The sequence below is a fragment of the Magnusiomyces paraingens genome (genome assembly GCF_902498895.1).
Source record: "Magnusiomyces paraingens strain CBS 517.90 genome assembly, contig: contig4, whole genome shotgun sequence".
NCBI lineage: Eukaryota > Fungi > Ascomycota > Dipodascomycetes > Dipodascales > Dipodascaceae > Magnusiomyces > Magnusiomyces paraingens.
Genome location: NW_022474070.1, coordinates 1,471,990 through 1,485,116, shown reverse-complemented (window position 1 = coordinate 1,485,116; position 13,127 = coordinate 1,471,990). Strand labels below are relative to the sequence as shown.

At 46.2% G+C, this 13,127-nt stretch overlaps 6 protein-coding genes across 6 annotated transcripts; 4 read left to right on the top strand and 2 right to left on the bottom strand.

Annotated features, from left to right (window-relative positions):
• Window positions 1-30: 30 nt before the first annotated feature.
• On the top strand, window positions 31-3,582 carry SAPINGB_P005244 (uncharacterized protein; the record flags this gene model as incomplete). Its single annotated transcript, XM_031999958.1, has 2 exons — window positions 31-1,734; window positions 1,963-3,582. The coding sequence occupies 2 exons, from the start codon at window positions 31-33 to the stop codon at window positions 3,580-3,582; spliced, it is 3,324 nt and encodes a 1,107-aa protein (XP_031855849.1).
• Window positions 3,583-3,715: 133 nt separating this feature from the next.
• On the bottom strand, window positions 3,716-6,692 carry SAPINGB_P005243 (uncharacterized protein; the record flags this gene model as incomplete). The annotated part of the gene is made up of 2 exons (XM_031999957.1): window positions 3,716-6,423; window positions 6,470-6,692. The coding sequence occupies 2 exons, from the start codon at window positions 6,690-6,692 to the stop codon at window positions 3,716-3,718; spliced, it is 2,931 nt and encodes a 976-aa protein (XP_031855848.1).
• Window positions 6,693-6,848: 156 nt separating this feature from the next.
• Window positions 6,849-7,360, top strand: SAPINGB_P005242 (uncharacterized protein; the record flags this gene model as incomplete). Its single annotated transcript, XM_031999956.1, has 4 exons — window positions 6,849-6,893; window positions 6,950-7,010; window positions 7,077-7,206; window positions 7,258-7,360. 4 exons carry the CDS (start codon window positions 6,849-6,851, stop codon window positions 7,358-7,360), a joined length of 339 nt encoding a protein of 112 aa, XP_031855847.1.
• A 290-nt stretch (window positions 7,361-7,650) lies between these two features.
• Window positions 7,651-9,507, top strand: SAPINGB_P005241 (uncharacterized protein; the record flags this gene model as incomplete). Its single annotated transcript, XM_031999955.1, has 1 exon — window positions 7,651-9,507. One exon carries the CDS (start codon window positions 7,651-7,653, stop codon window positions 9,505-9,507), a length of 1,857 nt encoding a protein of 618 aa, XP_031855846.1.
• Window positions 9,508-9,578: 71 nt separating this feature from the next.
• On the bottom strand, window positions 9,579-11,492 carry SAPINGB_P005240 (uncharacterized protein; the record flags this gene model as incomplete). The annotated part of the gene is made up of 1 exon (XM_031999954.1): window positions 9,579-11,492. The coding sequence occupies one exon, from the start codon at window positions 11,490-11,492 to the stop codon at window positions 9,579-9,581; it is 1,914 nt and encodes a 637-aa protein (XP_031855845.1).
• Window positions 11,493-11,715: 223 nt separating this feature from the next.
• SAPINGB_P005239 (uncharacterized protein) lies at window positions 11,716-13,107 on the top strand (the record flags this gene model as incomplete). Its single annotated transcript, XM_031999953.1, has 1 exon — window positions 11,716-13,107. One exon carries the CDS (start codon window positions 11,716-11,718, stop codon window positions 13,105-13,107), a length of 1,392 nt encoding a protein of 463 aa, XP_031855844.1.
• Between the last annotated feature and the right edge of the window lie 20 nt (window positions 13,108-13,127).

Sequence of the window (13,127 nt, the reverse complement as noted above, 5' to 3'; positions counted from 1 at the left end):
AACAATCAATCAAAACTATCCGCTCGCATAATGCAGAATCTCGACGCTTCAGTGGCCTCTTCGGCCACAGCGGCTTCGACTTTCAGACGTCCTGCAAGACCGCTTGGTGCTCGGGAACCACCCCGTTCATTCACAGCAACCTCGGCATCCCGACTCAACTCGTTGGCTCCATCTGGTCCGCATTCCAGAATAAAACAACAACAACAACCCCTCAGTTCACTCGGTGAGAATGACACAGAGCATATTCAAGACCCGAAATCTGTCTGTGACAGCTACTCGTCTGCTCCAAGACCTGCGCTGCGCCAACTGGATCAGCAGCAACCACCATTGCATAACAAAACACACGAGCGTCTGCCTCCAACGCCACTGCAACAACTGAGACAACCTCAACAACAACAACAACAACAACAACAACAACAACAACAACAACAACAACAACAACAGCAGCAGCAGCAGCAGCAGCCACTCAAACATAGGTTTTCAGTTGGACCAAAGGCTGTTGCTCCACCACTATCCACAGGACCTAGAATGCCTTCAATTTCTAGTTTATCAAACTCACAGCATCATCACATTGTAGGTGCACGGCGACTGCCAGATGTATCTCGCATGCGCTCCAAAGCATCTTCCATTCATTCATCAGGACTCTCTTCGAAAGCCTCATTTCAGACTGTATCCAGTGAAAGATCAGTAATGGCTCAAAGTATTGTTACTACCGAACCTCTTTCAGTAGAACAAATAAAACGGTTGTCTTCACTTTCAGATGATAGCGTTGTTATTGACCTCACCGAGGATGATGATGATGGTTGTGGTAATGATGACGATCTTAGGAGTAGTAGCAACAGCAGCAGTAAACAAAGCGCATCTGTAGAGGACCATAACAACGTTAATGACGACTATGATGATGACGATGATGACGATATTTTGGAATTGGCTACAAGTACTAGCAGTGGCTCGAGTGTCCCTCCTGTTGGAGAAACAGCCAGTCCGTCTCCATTTGTTATATCCCATCGTCCTTCACGCAACTTCACCGGGTCTTCAACCCATTCCTATGCGACATCGTCTTCTTCTCGGTCCGTTAGCACGTCTACAACCATGTCCTCGGCGCGCACTGTGTCCACTTCTCTCACAAACACCAGTGCTGTTCCGAGCCCCGTACTTGAATCTTCGGCCACTTTTGCATCGGAAGCCGAACTTGATGCTATAACGGGACATGGCTCTGTGCCAGCATCGTCTTCAATGTCTGTAGCTGCAACTGCATCCTCTTTGGCACCTGTCTCTGCAGCAAACACCATGTTCAAGGTCGACTCGGACATTAAGCAGATGCATGCTGAGTTTTTGCGCTCGCTTAACAAGGCCACAGAGCCCCTGCATATTGCCAGAAACAAGTCTGTGTCTCCCAGAGCCCCCCTGACTCCTGTTTCTGAAAAAAGTGGGTCGTCTTCGCCGGCTTTAAACCTGAATCGGAAGATATCCACTCCTGACTATAAACCTTCCAAGAGTTCTAGTCCCATTGCTTCATCCACTGTGTCTATTACAAAAAACAACACATCTGATGATGATAATATTCTTGCATTTCCTTCTTCTTCTTCTTCTTTTTCTACTACTATTAACGATACTACATCGTTCCAGCACATTCGCAGCGACAAGATTCCAGGTGCGCTGGTGCCGTCGTCTCAGACAAACCCTGTCTCCGGTCCTCCACCTAGTGCAGGTGACTCTGACGCCGAATTTCAGGTTAGTAAATTTATTAATGAGCTTTTGACAAACGAGAAGGTGTATCCGGTACTTTTGGGTTACTTGTTTCTCGTTTATTTGGCTGCTTAATTGTTCTTATTGGTTTTCTTGACTTATTTTTTTTTCTCCATTCTTTTTATTATTATTATCGGTTATTAATAAAATTATTATTTCTTTTTTTTTATTATTTTATTTCTACTATTTTTTTTCTACATTCCATTCATTCAGGACCTGTTTAAACTCTCGTACTACGAAAGTGATTTCGAATCGTTCTTAAAGCCAGATGCTGTCCCTCCCACACACGCTGCATCCAAAGCCTCACGCACCCGATCTGGTAAACAGCAGCAGACTGCCCACCGTGTTCCGTCATTGCTTTCTTTGGACTCGTCCTCGTCCTCACCATCCACTTCGGTTTTGCCGGGCTTGCCTTTGTCCTCATTGACGCCCAAGGCCTTGCCAATCCGTATGGCCAGTCTCCCCAGAACTCCCCAGCAGGTACCAGCCGCACCTCCTCGTCGCATGTCTCAGCATAGGTCCTCAGTATCTACTCCTGCTACTCCTGCTACTCCCGCTGCTCTATCTCAAAATGACGGTCCCTCTGTCCCAACCGTGACGACTTCTGTATCTTTGCTTCAAATAGTGGAAGAGGAAGAACCCGAGCAACATTCCAAGGTGGCACCAACCCCTGAACCTCTTCAGAAAAGCCCCTTGGCTTCTTCTGTTGCTGCTTCTCTTCATTCCAATCATGCAGGCCCCAATGGCGACCATCGCCGTAGTTCTGGCCTACCTCAGCCGCACAATAAGTTTAGTACCATGTTTCTGGAAGGAACCACCTCCACCGCCGCCGCCGATGTCACCACAAGCTCTACAAACCTTACTGGCAACGACACCTGCATACAAACAAGTCCAACTAGAAGTCCGACCAGAAGTCCGACCAGAAGTCCGACCAGAATTTTAACCAGAAGCTCCACAAGAAGTTCCGTACCAGGACCTTCTCCAGTTCGGTCTCCTTCTCAGGTTTCAGTGTCTCCCCGTCGACCTCTTCCTGTCGTATCGCCTTCTGCAAGTGCTGTTGCTCGTGCCGCCTCTACTTTGGCTCGACCTTTACCTTCCCATAAACCTTCAGTTCGCAGACCGCAACCTCCCACACCCGGGTCTCTGCACCGATCGTCTACCTCGTCCTCTATCTCGTCAACTACTTGTTGTGTATGCTTACACACAGTATCTCCAGACGAACGCGTTGTTCGTGCAAATAATCGCACCGTGCACGTATCATGTTTTACTTGTGCCCACTGTGGCATGGCTCTCGAGCTGTCACAGTTTTACGAGCACCCCCCTGGACGGTTTTTGTGCCATTTGGACTTTCATGAACTTTTCTCACGCCGCTGCGGATACTGCGCATCTCCTATCGAAGGTGCTGCCATCACCGCGCTCGGAAAACACTGGCATCCGGATCACTTTTTCTGTGGTGCATGCAACAAGCCCTTTGGCCCACATGCTGATTACATTGTGGTAGATCCTTTAGAAGTTACCAAACATAAGAGCACAAAGACTACAGCGTTGCCAACAAAATCCAAGTTAGCTCCTGGGCTCGGGATGGAGAAACAGCAGGTGCCGTGGTGTCGCGAATGCTATACCAAAAAAACAGCAATCCACTGCTGGAAGTGCGGGAACTCAACCGGCGACAAATGTATTGAAGCATTGGGGAGATCATGGTGTACTCGCTGCTTTGCTTGTGAGCAATGTGACAGCCCGTTTGACTCCAGCGAATTTATTTTGCGTCCTGATGGACTTCTTGCGTGTTACGAGTGCGAGGCTCGCCGAATTCGAGAGGAAGTATGGAAATGAAGATCTTCTTCTAGAAGAAGAAAAGTAAATTAAAGCTTATTACCAATCCATTTAAATTAATAAATTTTAATTAATCATATAAAGATATATATAGTTACTATAACAAACAACAAATAAGAATGAAATCTAATCTCTAAAGGGCCCATTCGGCCGCCTGGGCCCGGCTGTCGAGAGGCGACACAAGTGGGTTGTCAATTGAATCGATACGTGCCTCAGAGCACAGCACACAACTGTGCAACAACACCTCATCAATGCGCTTTGTGAGCTCCTCCTTGTTGGTGCCGTTTTCTGCACGAATCTCACGAATCTTGGAAATGAGTTTGTAGTCGCTTGACTTGAGTACAACCTCCAACAAACAGTCGCAGTGGAACGTGTGCTGACACGGGAAGACGTAAAATTTGCGGGTCGCCAATGGGAAGTAACATAGGAAACATTGCTCACCTGGTTCCACCAACGCATATCCGCGCTTGTGTCGGTCAATCTCTGTGCGAATTGATTGCGCAAGAACGACACTGTCATCCATCTCCTTATTGAGCGAGTTAATTGTACGATTATACTGCTCCATCGATGCAATAATGTCTGCCTTGAAGTTATCAAGTTGTGTAAAGTCTGGGAACAGAGACAACAAATCTTCAATCTTGAGCAGCTCACAACGTGCAAGAATTGCTGCTGTTGCCTTAAACCAATCTGGGCGTTGCCCACGCACAACATGAGCTGCAATCTTGAGCCACAGCTCCTTGCGCAACACCTGCGAGGAATCCGTCATGCTTCCATTACTGTTGGTATTAGTTGCAGCGCCCGCACTTCCGTCCATCACCCGGTCGGCCACCAGCCCGGCGAGTTCCGTATTGTCGTGCGCCAGCGCAATGTCAATCGCCTCTTCGTACTGCCCCAGCGACGAATAAATGTGAACTGAAGCTTGCACACGCTTGTGCGCAGTGCACAACCGTAGTGCAAAATCTGTGTCATAATAAACCTGGCCCTCACCCTGCTCCTCTAAGAACGCAACCAGAGGGCCTTCGTCCATCGCATCGTTACTCGCGTAAAAGGCAATTAATGTATTGTGAATAATGGCGTCTGTATTTTTCAAATGGTTGATGCAAAATTTAAGGTACCGAATTGCTTGGTTTTGGTCACTAGGTTGGCTAGGGTCTGGTCGGTACCCCTTGGTGTACGTTAAAATGGTAGGGATAAATCGCGTTGGATCCAACTCCGAGTTACGCATCCATGTGTCAACAGTTGCTTTAGGAGCATTAACCATGAGCACGGTTGCATACTTGTAGTAAAGTCTGGGGTCATTTTCTGCTTGAATCACAAGCAGTGCCTCTGTCCATCGCTCCAGGCGGATCCAGTAGTTGAGCACAAACTGGCGGTCATTGACGCTGCTGGCATAAAACAAGAGCTCATCGCGACGGCTATGCGACGAAATGATCTCGTATACTATAGACTTGTCAAGATCAGCAGTATTGGCTGTGACAAAGTCCTGGAAAGATTTGATCATGGCGCTTAGTTCCTGGCTATGGTTGCTTTCAGTAGAGTTGCCATTGGGTTGATGTTCGCCCTTAGCTGCTGCCAAGTCTTCCAGTGTATTAAGTTTCTCCATATACAGCTCAATAATCCAACTTGCAACAAGAGTTCGTTGCATTGGTGCGCTTTTGCTAAGAGTTTTGAGCTTGGTAGTTAGATACACCTGAAGAGATGAGTAATCTTTGGCGTCAATAAAAGCCAATGCCGCCGACTCAAACGGCTTGCTAGAGGCACCAAGAAGTTGTGCAGCTTTTGGGTAATCCTTAGTTTCCAGACAGTAACTACCATAAGCCACCAATGCAGTATCTCTAGAATACACGTCTTGAGTCAATCTCAAGGCTTCTTCATACTCCTTGTTTTCCAGTAATGTTTTCCAAATTTCCTTGTCCTCATTGTCAACAACAATTTCATAGATATTTTCGGCAGTATATGCCCAATATGTCGAGTTATTTGTGTCAGCACATAGTCCAATTACGGGCTCGCCACGTACGGTTTCGCGATAAACGACTTGATTGTTTAGTCTATTGATGGCGTAGATACTGTTCCCTGCAAGTAGAACAATGTGATAGTCAGTAAGTACTAACGACTTGAGAGCCTGGGAGTCACTTGTGTCAAGTTCAGTAGAAAGAAAAAGCTCAGACTCTTTAAAGATGATTTCTTTGGCGGTGGATGCTGAAGAAGTTGTAGGAATTTTTCCATGAACGATGCCAATGCCAGTTAACCATGCAAAGATCGGTGTTTGAGACTTGGAAGGCTTTGAGGGCTTTGGAATGACAGCTAATGTAGACTCTGGAGCTGCTTCATATAATTCGACTGCGGGTTCTTCGCGTTCAAAAAATTTGGTGTAAACGGGTATAATGTCCTGGCTGGAGTGTGACGAAACCTTTCCTTGCCAAAAGTAGATGTGGCCAGAACTAGAAGTGGCAAGAATCTTACGTATGCTTGAATCTTTACCGTATGAAACGTTGAGACCACGAATAGCATCTCCATTTGGGCTTTTCCAAACCTGACGAAGATAACGATCTTCGCGCTTAAAGTACTCATCGGAGGGCTCAATGTATGTTTCGTAAATGAGGCCGTTTGCAGTGCCAAAAAGAATTTCACCTGTGTTACGCGTAGGATGAGCAGGGTTCCATGCTACACTGGTAATATGAAGACCCTTCAGTCGTCCAAGAACCTTTGCTTTTGTAGACTGGTAGTTGAGAGCGTAGTTTTCGCCGAGCGTGGTTGATATGATAAGATGTGAACCGGTGGGGTCAAGAAAAGTTCGCTGAATTTGACCAATTTCAGCAGAACGCTTTGGCATGTCAATATCTATAAAATGTTAGAAAAAGACATAAGCGTAGGCTAAAAGACTTACCGTCTACGTCTTGCGGATGTTCTAAGTCAATGCGAATGATGCGGCCCGTCTTAAGGGCCATGCACAAAATGTTGTTTGCTACTGCAAATGATACGATATTGGAGACCGCAAATTGCAGTTGAACTTTTTCTAAAGAAAATATAGAAGAAGAGTCAGAGTCCCCATTTGGCGGACCAAGTGAGCCATTGGGCCCGGGAAAGTCGTCGTCGGTCGGGTTTACCATTGCGTGTCGGTCGTATCAGTGGACGATAGGTGGGTGGTTGGTGGTGATTGCGGTTTTTGGTGGTTGTGCAGAAAATTAATAAAATAAGGCCTTAAAAAAAAAAAAAAAGTTCTCACCACCACCAAACACACAAGTACAAACATCATCATCATCATCATGGGCTCCATTGGAATTCCCATCAAGCTGCTCAACGAGGCTCAAGTAAGTAGAATTAAATGGCTTTTATTTACTGCTGCTTTAAATACTAACTGCTCTAGGGCCACTCCGTCACTCTGGAGCTTACATCCGGCGAAACATATCGTGGCAAACTTCTCGAAGGTAAGTCTCCGACGCGTCTTTGACACGAAAAATGCCCTGTTTTGTTGACTAACATCTGTTTTCTAGCTGAAGATAATATGAACGTTCAGCTGCGGGACGTTACTGTAACTGCACGCGATGGCCGTGTATCGCATCTTGAGCAAGTCTATGTCCGTGGCTCACACGTTCGCATGTTTATTGTGCCCGACATGCTCAGGTAAGTGTTTTACTTTAAAATAATCAATGTGATACTAACAGATTTTTATAGACTTGCACCAATGTTTCGGCCGAAAACCCTGGCCAAGGTCCGTGGTGCTGCGCAGCCTTCGCGCGGGCGTGGCGGAATGCGCCGGCGGCCGGGTCCTCGATAAAAACGGTTTGGTTCTGTTCTTTTAGACGATTTTTTTTATTTGATTATTCTTTCTCTCTTTTATTTTTTGTATAATACCGTTTTATATATATAATGAAATGCTTCTGGTTCTTATTAAATGTTCCCAAGTGTAGATAATTGCCCGAATTTTGTGACCCGGGGCCCGTCGGGTCCTTAAAATTTTTGAGTAGCGGTAGGTGACTTTGAAAAAAAAAATTTAAATGCCATGCGGATTTTACTTTTCCCCTCACACACTTTCAGACCCTCAAAAGCTCAAAATACAACAGGAAAATGCCAGAAACTGAAACTGAGACTAAGGCACCGGAACTACAGGAGACGGAAAAAGAACCGGTTGATGTTTCGAATGATACCAAGGAGTCTGTTATAGCAGCTCCCAAAAAGTACCCGCGCAAGAAACGCTGCGAGGACGGCACGCGAACACCTAAAAACAAAGCCCTTCCAGAAGCTGTTCCGAAGCCCGCAGAGTTCCGTCCCATAGACATTCGTGGCGAACCTTCTGTGTTGGGCCCTCAATGGACGCCTGTTTATTCACACCCGGTTGACTTTGGTGCTCCGGATTTTGAAAAGGCAATGGCCAATATTATTCTGGAGCCCAATATTAACTCTACCTCAATCATGCGCACAGACATTATATCTGACCAGCTTGTTGACTACGATGCGGTAGCTAGCTGGCTGAGTCGACGCGGCGTGACTGACATTACTTCAGAAGCTTTTTCAGCAACTTCACGAAGCGAGATTGGCGATCTGTCGCACGAAGAATCGCTTGCAGATGGTGAGACTGCCTCCCCCTTGGCCAACTACCAACTGCTACGACTTGTGCGCCCGGAAGCGCCTGTAATTGACCCCAATGCCATGCCTCTTACATATTACCTGGATGACACTGCTGCCCGGAGTGTTCCAACAGAGCTGGTTTTCCCCGAGCGCAAAATCGTTCGGCGCATCATCCCTCGCAACCCGCTCCGCGATCACGTCATTAACCAGACCTGTGCAGTTCACACACTGCGAATAGACCAAGACCCAGAATTTACTAACGAAGAAAAGCCTCCCCAAGATTCCATCTTTGTCGCTTATATACCCCACATTAAATCGCCTGATGAGTGCCCCTTTTATCTACCACCAGCGCGTGCAGTTGGTGTGCTTTATCACAATTACACCATCTCAGTTCACTACCTTCTTTACGAAAGCAATCCAGAAGATCCTCCTTTTGCCGAAAGAGACCCTGTCGACCGCATGATTCGTATTGCACTTCATCTGCTCGAGACTCCTTACAAGCACTCGTTTGGTGCAAAAACAGGATACAAGAAGCGTGTGCACCATGATCTTGTTGTTCCTAAAGTTGTTTTCCAAGATCGCTACATTGATCTCAAGGCCAAGTACTCCAAAATTTTAGTTTCTGGATGGGTTGAAACAACCGACCCGAAGAAACATGTTTTCGAAGACCTAGCCATTGCGGCATTCATCATTGAGCTATGGAATCAAACTTATAAATCCAAAGACGACTTTGTTTTCGTTGATATTGGCTGTGGAAACGGCCTGCTTGTTAACATTCTCATCAAAGAAGGATACAAGGGATATGGCATTGACGCACGTGAGCGCAAGTCCTGGGCAACTTACACTGAAGATGTGCGTGCTAGTCTTAAAGAGCAAGTCATTGTGCCCAAAGTGCTACTCGACCACCCTGGCGACAAGAAACACGCGTCTCTGCTCAATACTTCTCGTGTCAACATTGCAGATTTTCCTGAAAATGCTTTCCTTATTGGCAATCACTCAGATGAACTGACTGTTTGGGCTCCGCTTTTCGACAGACCTTTCATTGTTATTCCCTGCTGCTCATACTCTCTATCCGGATCTAAGATTCGATATCCTCCAAAAGACCCGGCTAACAAGTCCACCTATGCATCGCTTGTGGATCACGTTCAAGATATTGCGACTGCTTTTGGTTGGGAGGTTGAAAAGGAAATTCTACGTATCCCAAGCACCCGCAACACTGCCATTATCGGGCGTACGCGACAAAAATCTTCAAAGTCTTCCAAGTCTCTTGATGAGATTATAGAGTCTGAGGGTGGCGCCGCCGGCTGGGTCGAGCGCACCATGTCCCTCAATTCTAAAAAACCACGTAACCACTAATTAATAATCTATCTCGTTTGTTTTTTTATTTTGGCATTATCTGCTTTTATGTTGATCTTTAATATATTTAATTATTTCCCAAGCTTGCGCATCTTGCGCTTCTTGCCAATAATATGGCGAGTATTGTTCTCTTCATTTTCCTTCTTAACAGCGGGTTCCCGTTCTTTGGGTGCGCTGGCCTCATCTTCGGCCTTGCGCTTGGCTGATAAACGAGCTTTGATCATATTCTCTTTGCGACGCTTCGTAATTTGTGCATGCTCAATAGCAAACTCCACCACCAGTCGTCGTCGCTTAGTATCGTCTGAAGATTGCACTTTTTGTTCTACCTCATCTTCTGTCAAACCAGAAAGAATTTCTTCGCGTGTAACCTCATGGGCGTTGAGCCATCGCAGACCCATAAGAGCAGTCTTGTGATCACGGAACTCCACAAAGCCGTAACCGCGCGAGCGACCCAAGGACCCAGAGCCCTTTTCCTCCATGATAATTTTAGATTGGCGCACCACACCCTTCTTACTCTTGGCAGCTTGTCCTAGTTCTTCAATTTGTTTTGTGGATCGCTGCGACTCCTCCTTGCTGAGTGGCTGTCTCTTCTTTTGGGCAACCTCAGTTGCAAACTCCACTACTGCCTTGCGTGCCAGCGCCTTAAGGCCCTTTTCATTCATGGCGCGAGGAAGGTTTCGGATAGCCAACCGTGTTAAACTCAGATGCAAACTCGGGTTCTTGTTAAGTTGCGTCTTGCGCTGGTCGTACGATTTTTCACGCATCTCCAGTTCTTGAGCATTCATATGCACTGCTAGCTTCGAATCTTGAGGAATTCGGCCTTCATTCAGCAGAAACAAGTTACGACGATCCTTTTCCTTGGGTGCCTTACCCAGAAGTTCTTGTCGTCTGGCATTTGACGCTGTCGCGAGTTCTTCTGCCCGGTCACGCTGCAGTGCGCCAGTGATGCTCAGGACACGGCCTTCAAAAACGTAGCGTGGATCCACATCGTCAGGAAGCAGGAGGGATGTCGAAGATACCTGAGGTGCATTAGCAATGCAGTCCTTGCAGTCCTCAGCATTCTCAAAAGCAACGAATGCAGTGCCCTTAGGCTGGTTGAGTTTTTTGTCGAAAACTGGGAGCGCGTATAACACCGGACCAAACTCCTCAAAGTGATCTTGCAGAGCTTCTTTAGTTGTATCATAGGGGATATTTCTAACAAAAATAGTCTGTTCATTAGAAGCAGCCTTAGAGCGGCTAGAATCTTTATTAGATTTCTTTTTTGGTTTTTCTTCGTCTTCACCATCTTCTTCTTCTTCCTCTTCTTCGTCATCTTCAGATTCGTCGTACTCTTCAGAATCATCCTCCTCACCAGTTCCACCGTTTTGCTTGGCCAGCCATTTATTCTTTTCAACGGCAAATGAAACTTGCACTTCACGGCCGTCAATCTTGAGTGCTTTGGTTTCTTCGACAGCTTTTTGCGCGTGTGCCTTTTTGCGCATAGTGACGAACGCGAAACCAGCCATTTTTCCACCCTCCTTCTTGGGAATCAAAACCTCAATCACATTGCCAAACTTGGCAAAAATTTTCTCAATTTTTTTGGGGTCTTTGCAAGACCATGGCAGATTGCGAATAATTAATCTAGGTCGTCGCTTTTCAACAGAGTGGGCCTTCTCCACAGTCTTCTTAGGCTTTTCTTCGGAATCATCGTCGGCAGACTTCTTTCCTCTCTCACGTTTTTGTGCCACATCAACTTGGAGATATCTTCCCAAAAACTTTGTCTTGCGGGCCTCTTCTAGAGCCTTTTTCGCGTCGTCAGCTTCTGTAAAACTAACGAAACCAAACCCCTTAGATTTGTTTTCAGCGTCGGTAACAATCACGGCATGCTTGACTGGACAGAAGTTGGAAAAAAAATCAGAAAGTTCTTCAGATGTCGCCTCATATGGAATCGAGCGTACAAAGAGTTCTGCACGCTCGTTAAGGTGTTTAGATTCCTCGGTCGACATGTGTGATGCGTTTTGAAATTTTTTTTATTTCGCTTTTAAGCAGGTTTGGAAAAAAAGAAGAAAATTTTTAAAAAAAAAATCCCATTTTGGGAAATTTTCAGGGTTGGGGTTGAATGGTTCAGCCGTACTCTTTTTGTTTATCCCGTTTTATTTTTTTTTTTTTTTGGTTTAATACCAACACATTCTGTGGCACTCGCTAAACAAAACAATCCAAACAAAACAAATGCCAACGACCCGGTCTGCGGCACAGTTCCTGCCGGATAACTACATCAGTAAGGCATACTCGGAACAGTACAATAAAGTGCTACATGCATTGCCTCGAAACACTCTGCTGCGCCTAGTTCAGGACTGGCTTCAAGACTCGCGTTTCATCGCACTATTACATTGGCCTACGGTTTATACTCAGACAAATACCCGAGACCAGAACAGAGCTGTGAAGATTCTGCTAGCACAATACCAAAAGATGGAGGGCCATAAGTCACCTACAAAACGAAATTTAGTGCAAAATATCATTTACGATCTCTGGCCGGATGGGCTGTCACTGATGCAAGTTGCCCAAGCAGACGTGGCCCGGTTTCTGGATCGAGTAAACAAAAAGTCCCGTGGACCAACACCGGAAACTATTTCCAATACATCAGGCCAATTGCCACATGCATGGACATACTCAGCAGTTTCTGTAGCTTCCGGAAGTCTTGGAGCTCCATTGCGACCTTATACAGTATCTCACATTGAACCTGGCCCATTTCTTGCACGGTTTTGCGAAGCATTGTACCCGATTATCTGTGGACACGTTAGCGCACATCAGCATCCTACAGAATCTCTGTTTGTTGTGCGGATTCAGGTGTTTGAAGAACAAAGCATTACGAATATTAGAAAAATTGGCACGCGACTTAAATCGTCTAGGGACAGCGGGCTTGGAAGAATTAAGGCAGATTTGGCGCCGGTGTTTCTGGCAGTTCCACTTTCTTCATCTTATGTTCTTCACACATTCCCGCGCAGAGCAGTAGCAAAGGCATATGTTACTGCAGCACTAAATGCGTTGACAGCAGCACTGTCACGAGTACGCCGACCCATCATTGTGACGTCGGTGGATGCATTACCAACCAAATCATTGGAATGTTTACTAAGTCTTACAAGCGTAGCTCGGGGGTCAGCATCACTAGGTCCCTGGTCTAAGTTCGGCGCAGGCACCGCAGAGCCCAGAATATTTTCAAAAAAACGGAAAAAGCAAAGCACTGTTCAGAAATTACTGGACGGGTATCTACAAACTCCTCAAACCAAAAAACGACGACTCATCAACATTAGATTTCACGGTGAGCCCGAACCTCCGCAAAAAAAAACAAATCAAGACGACGATGACGACGACGAAGTTATCGTCACTCATGCCAAGATCCCCACGTTTGAAGTCAAAATCAAGGAACCTTACCGAGGGGGCTCAGGCTTTTTGCCAACATTGACAACCCGATTCGAAGGTACTAACGTGTACCAAGGACTCGAAATGTTGGCCTACGCAGGCGTGCTGGACGCGCAGCGTGCACCCAAATGGTTGACGGAGCAGCAGGCGACAACAACTGCGACCGTTACCAATGGGAAATTTACAATAGGAATAAAATAATGTATAATTAGAATTTCTTT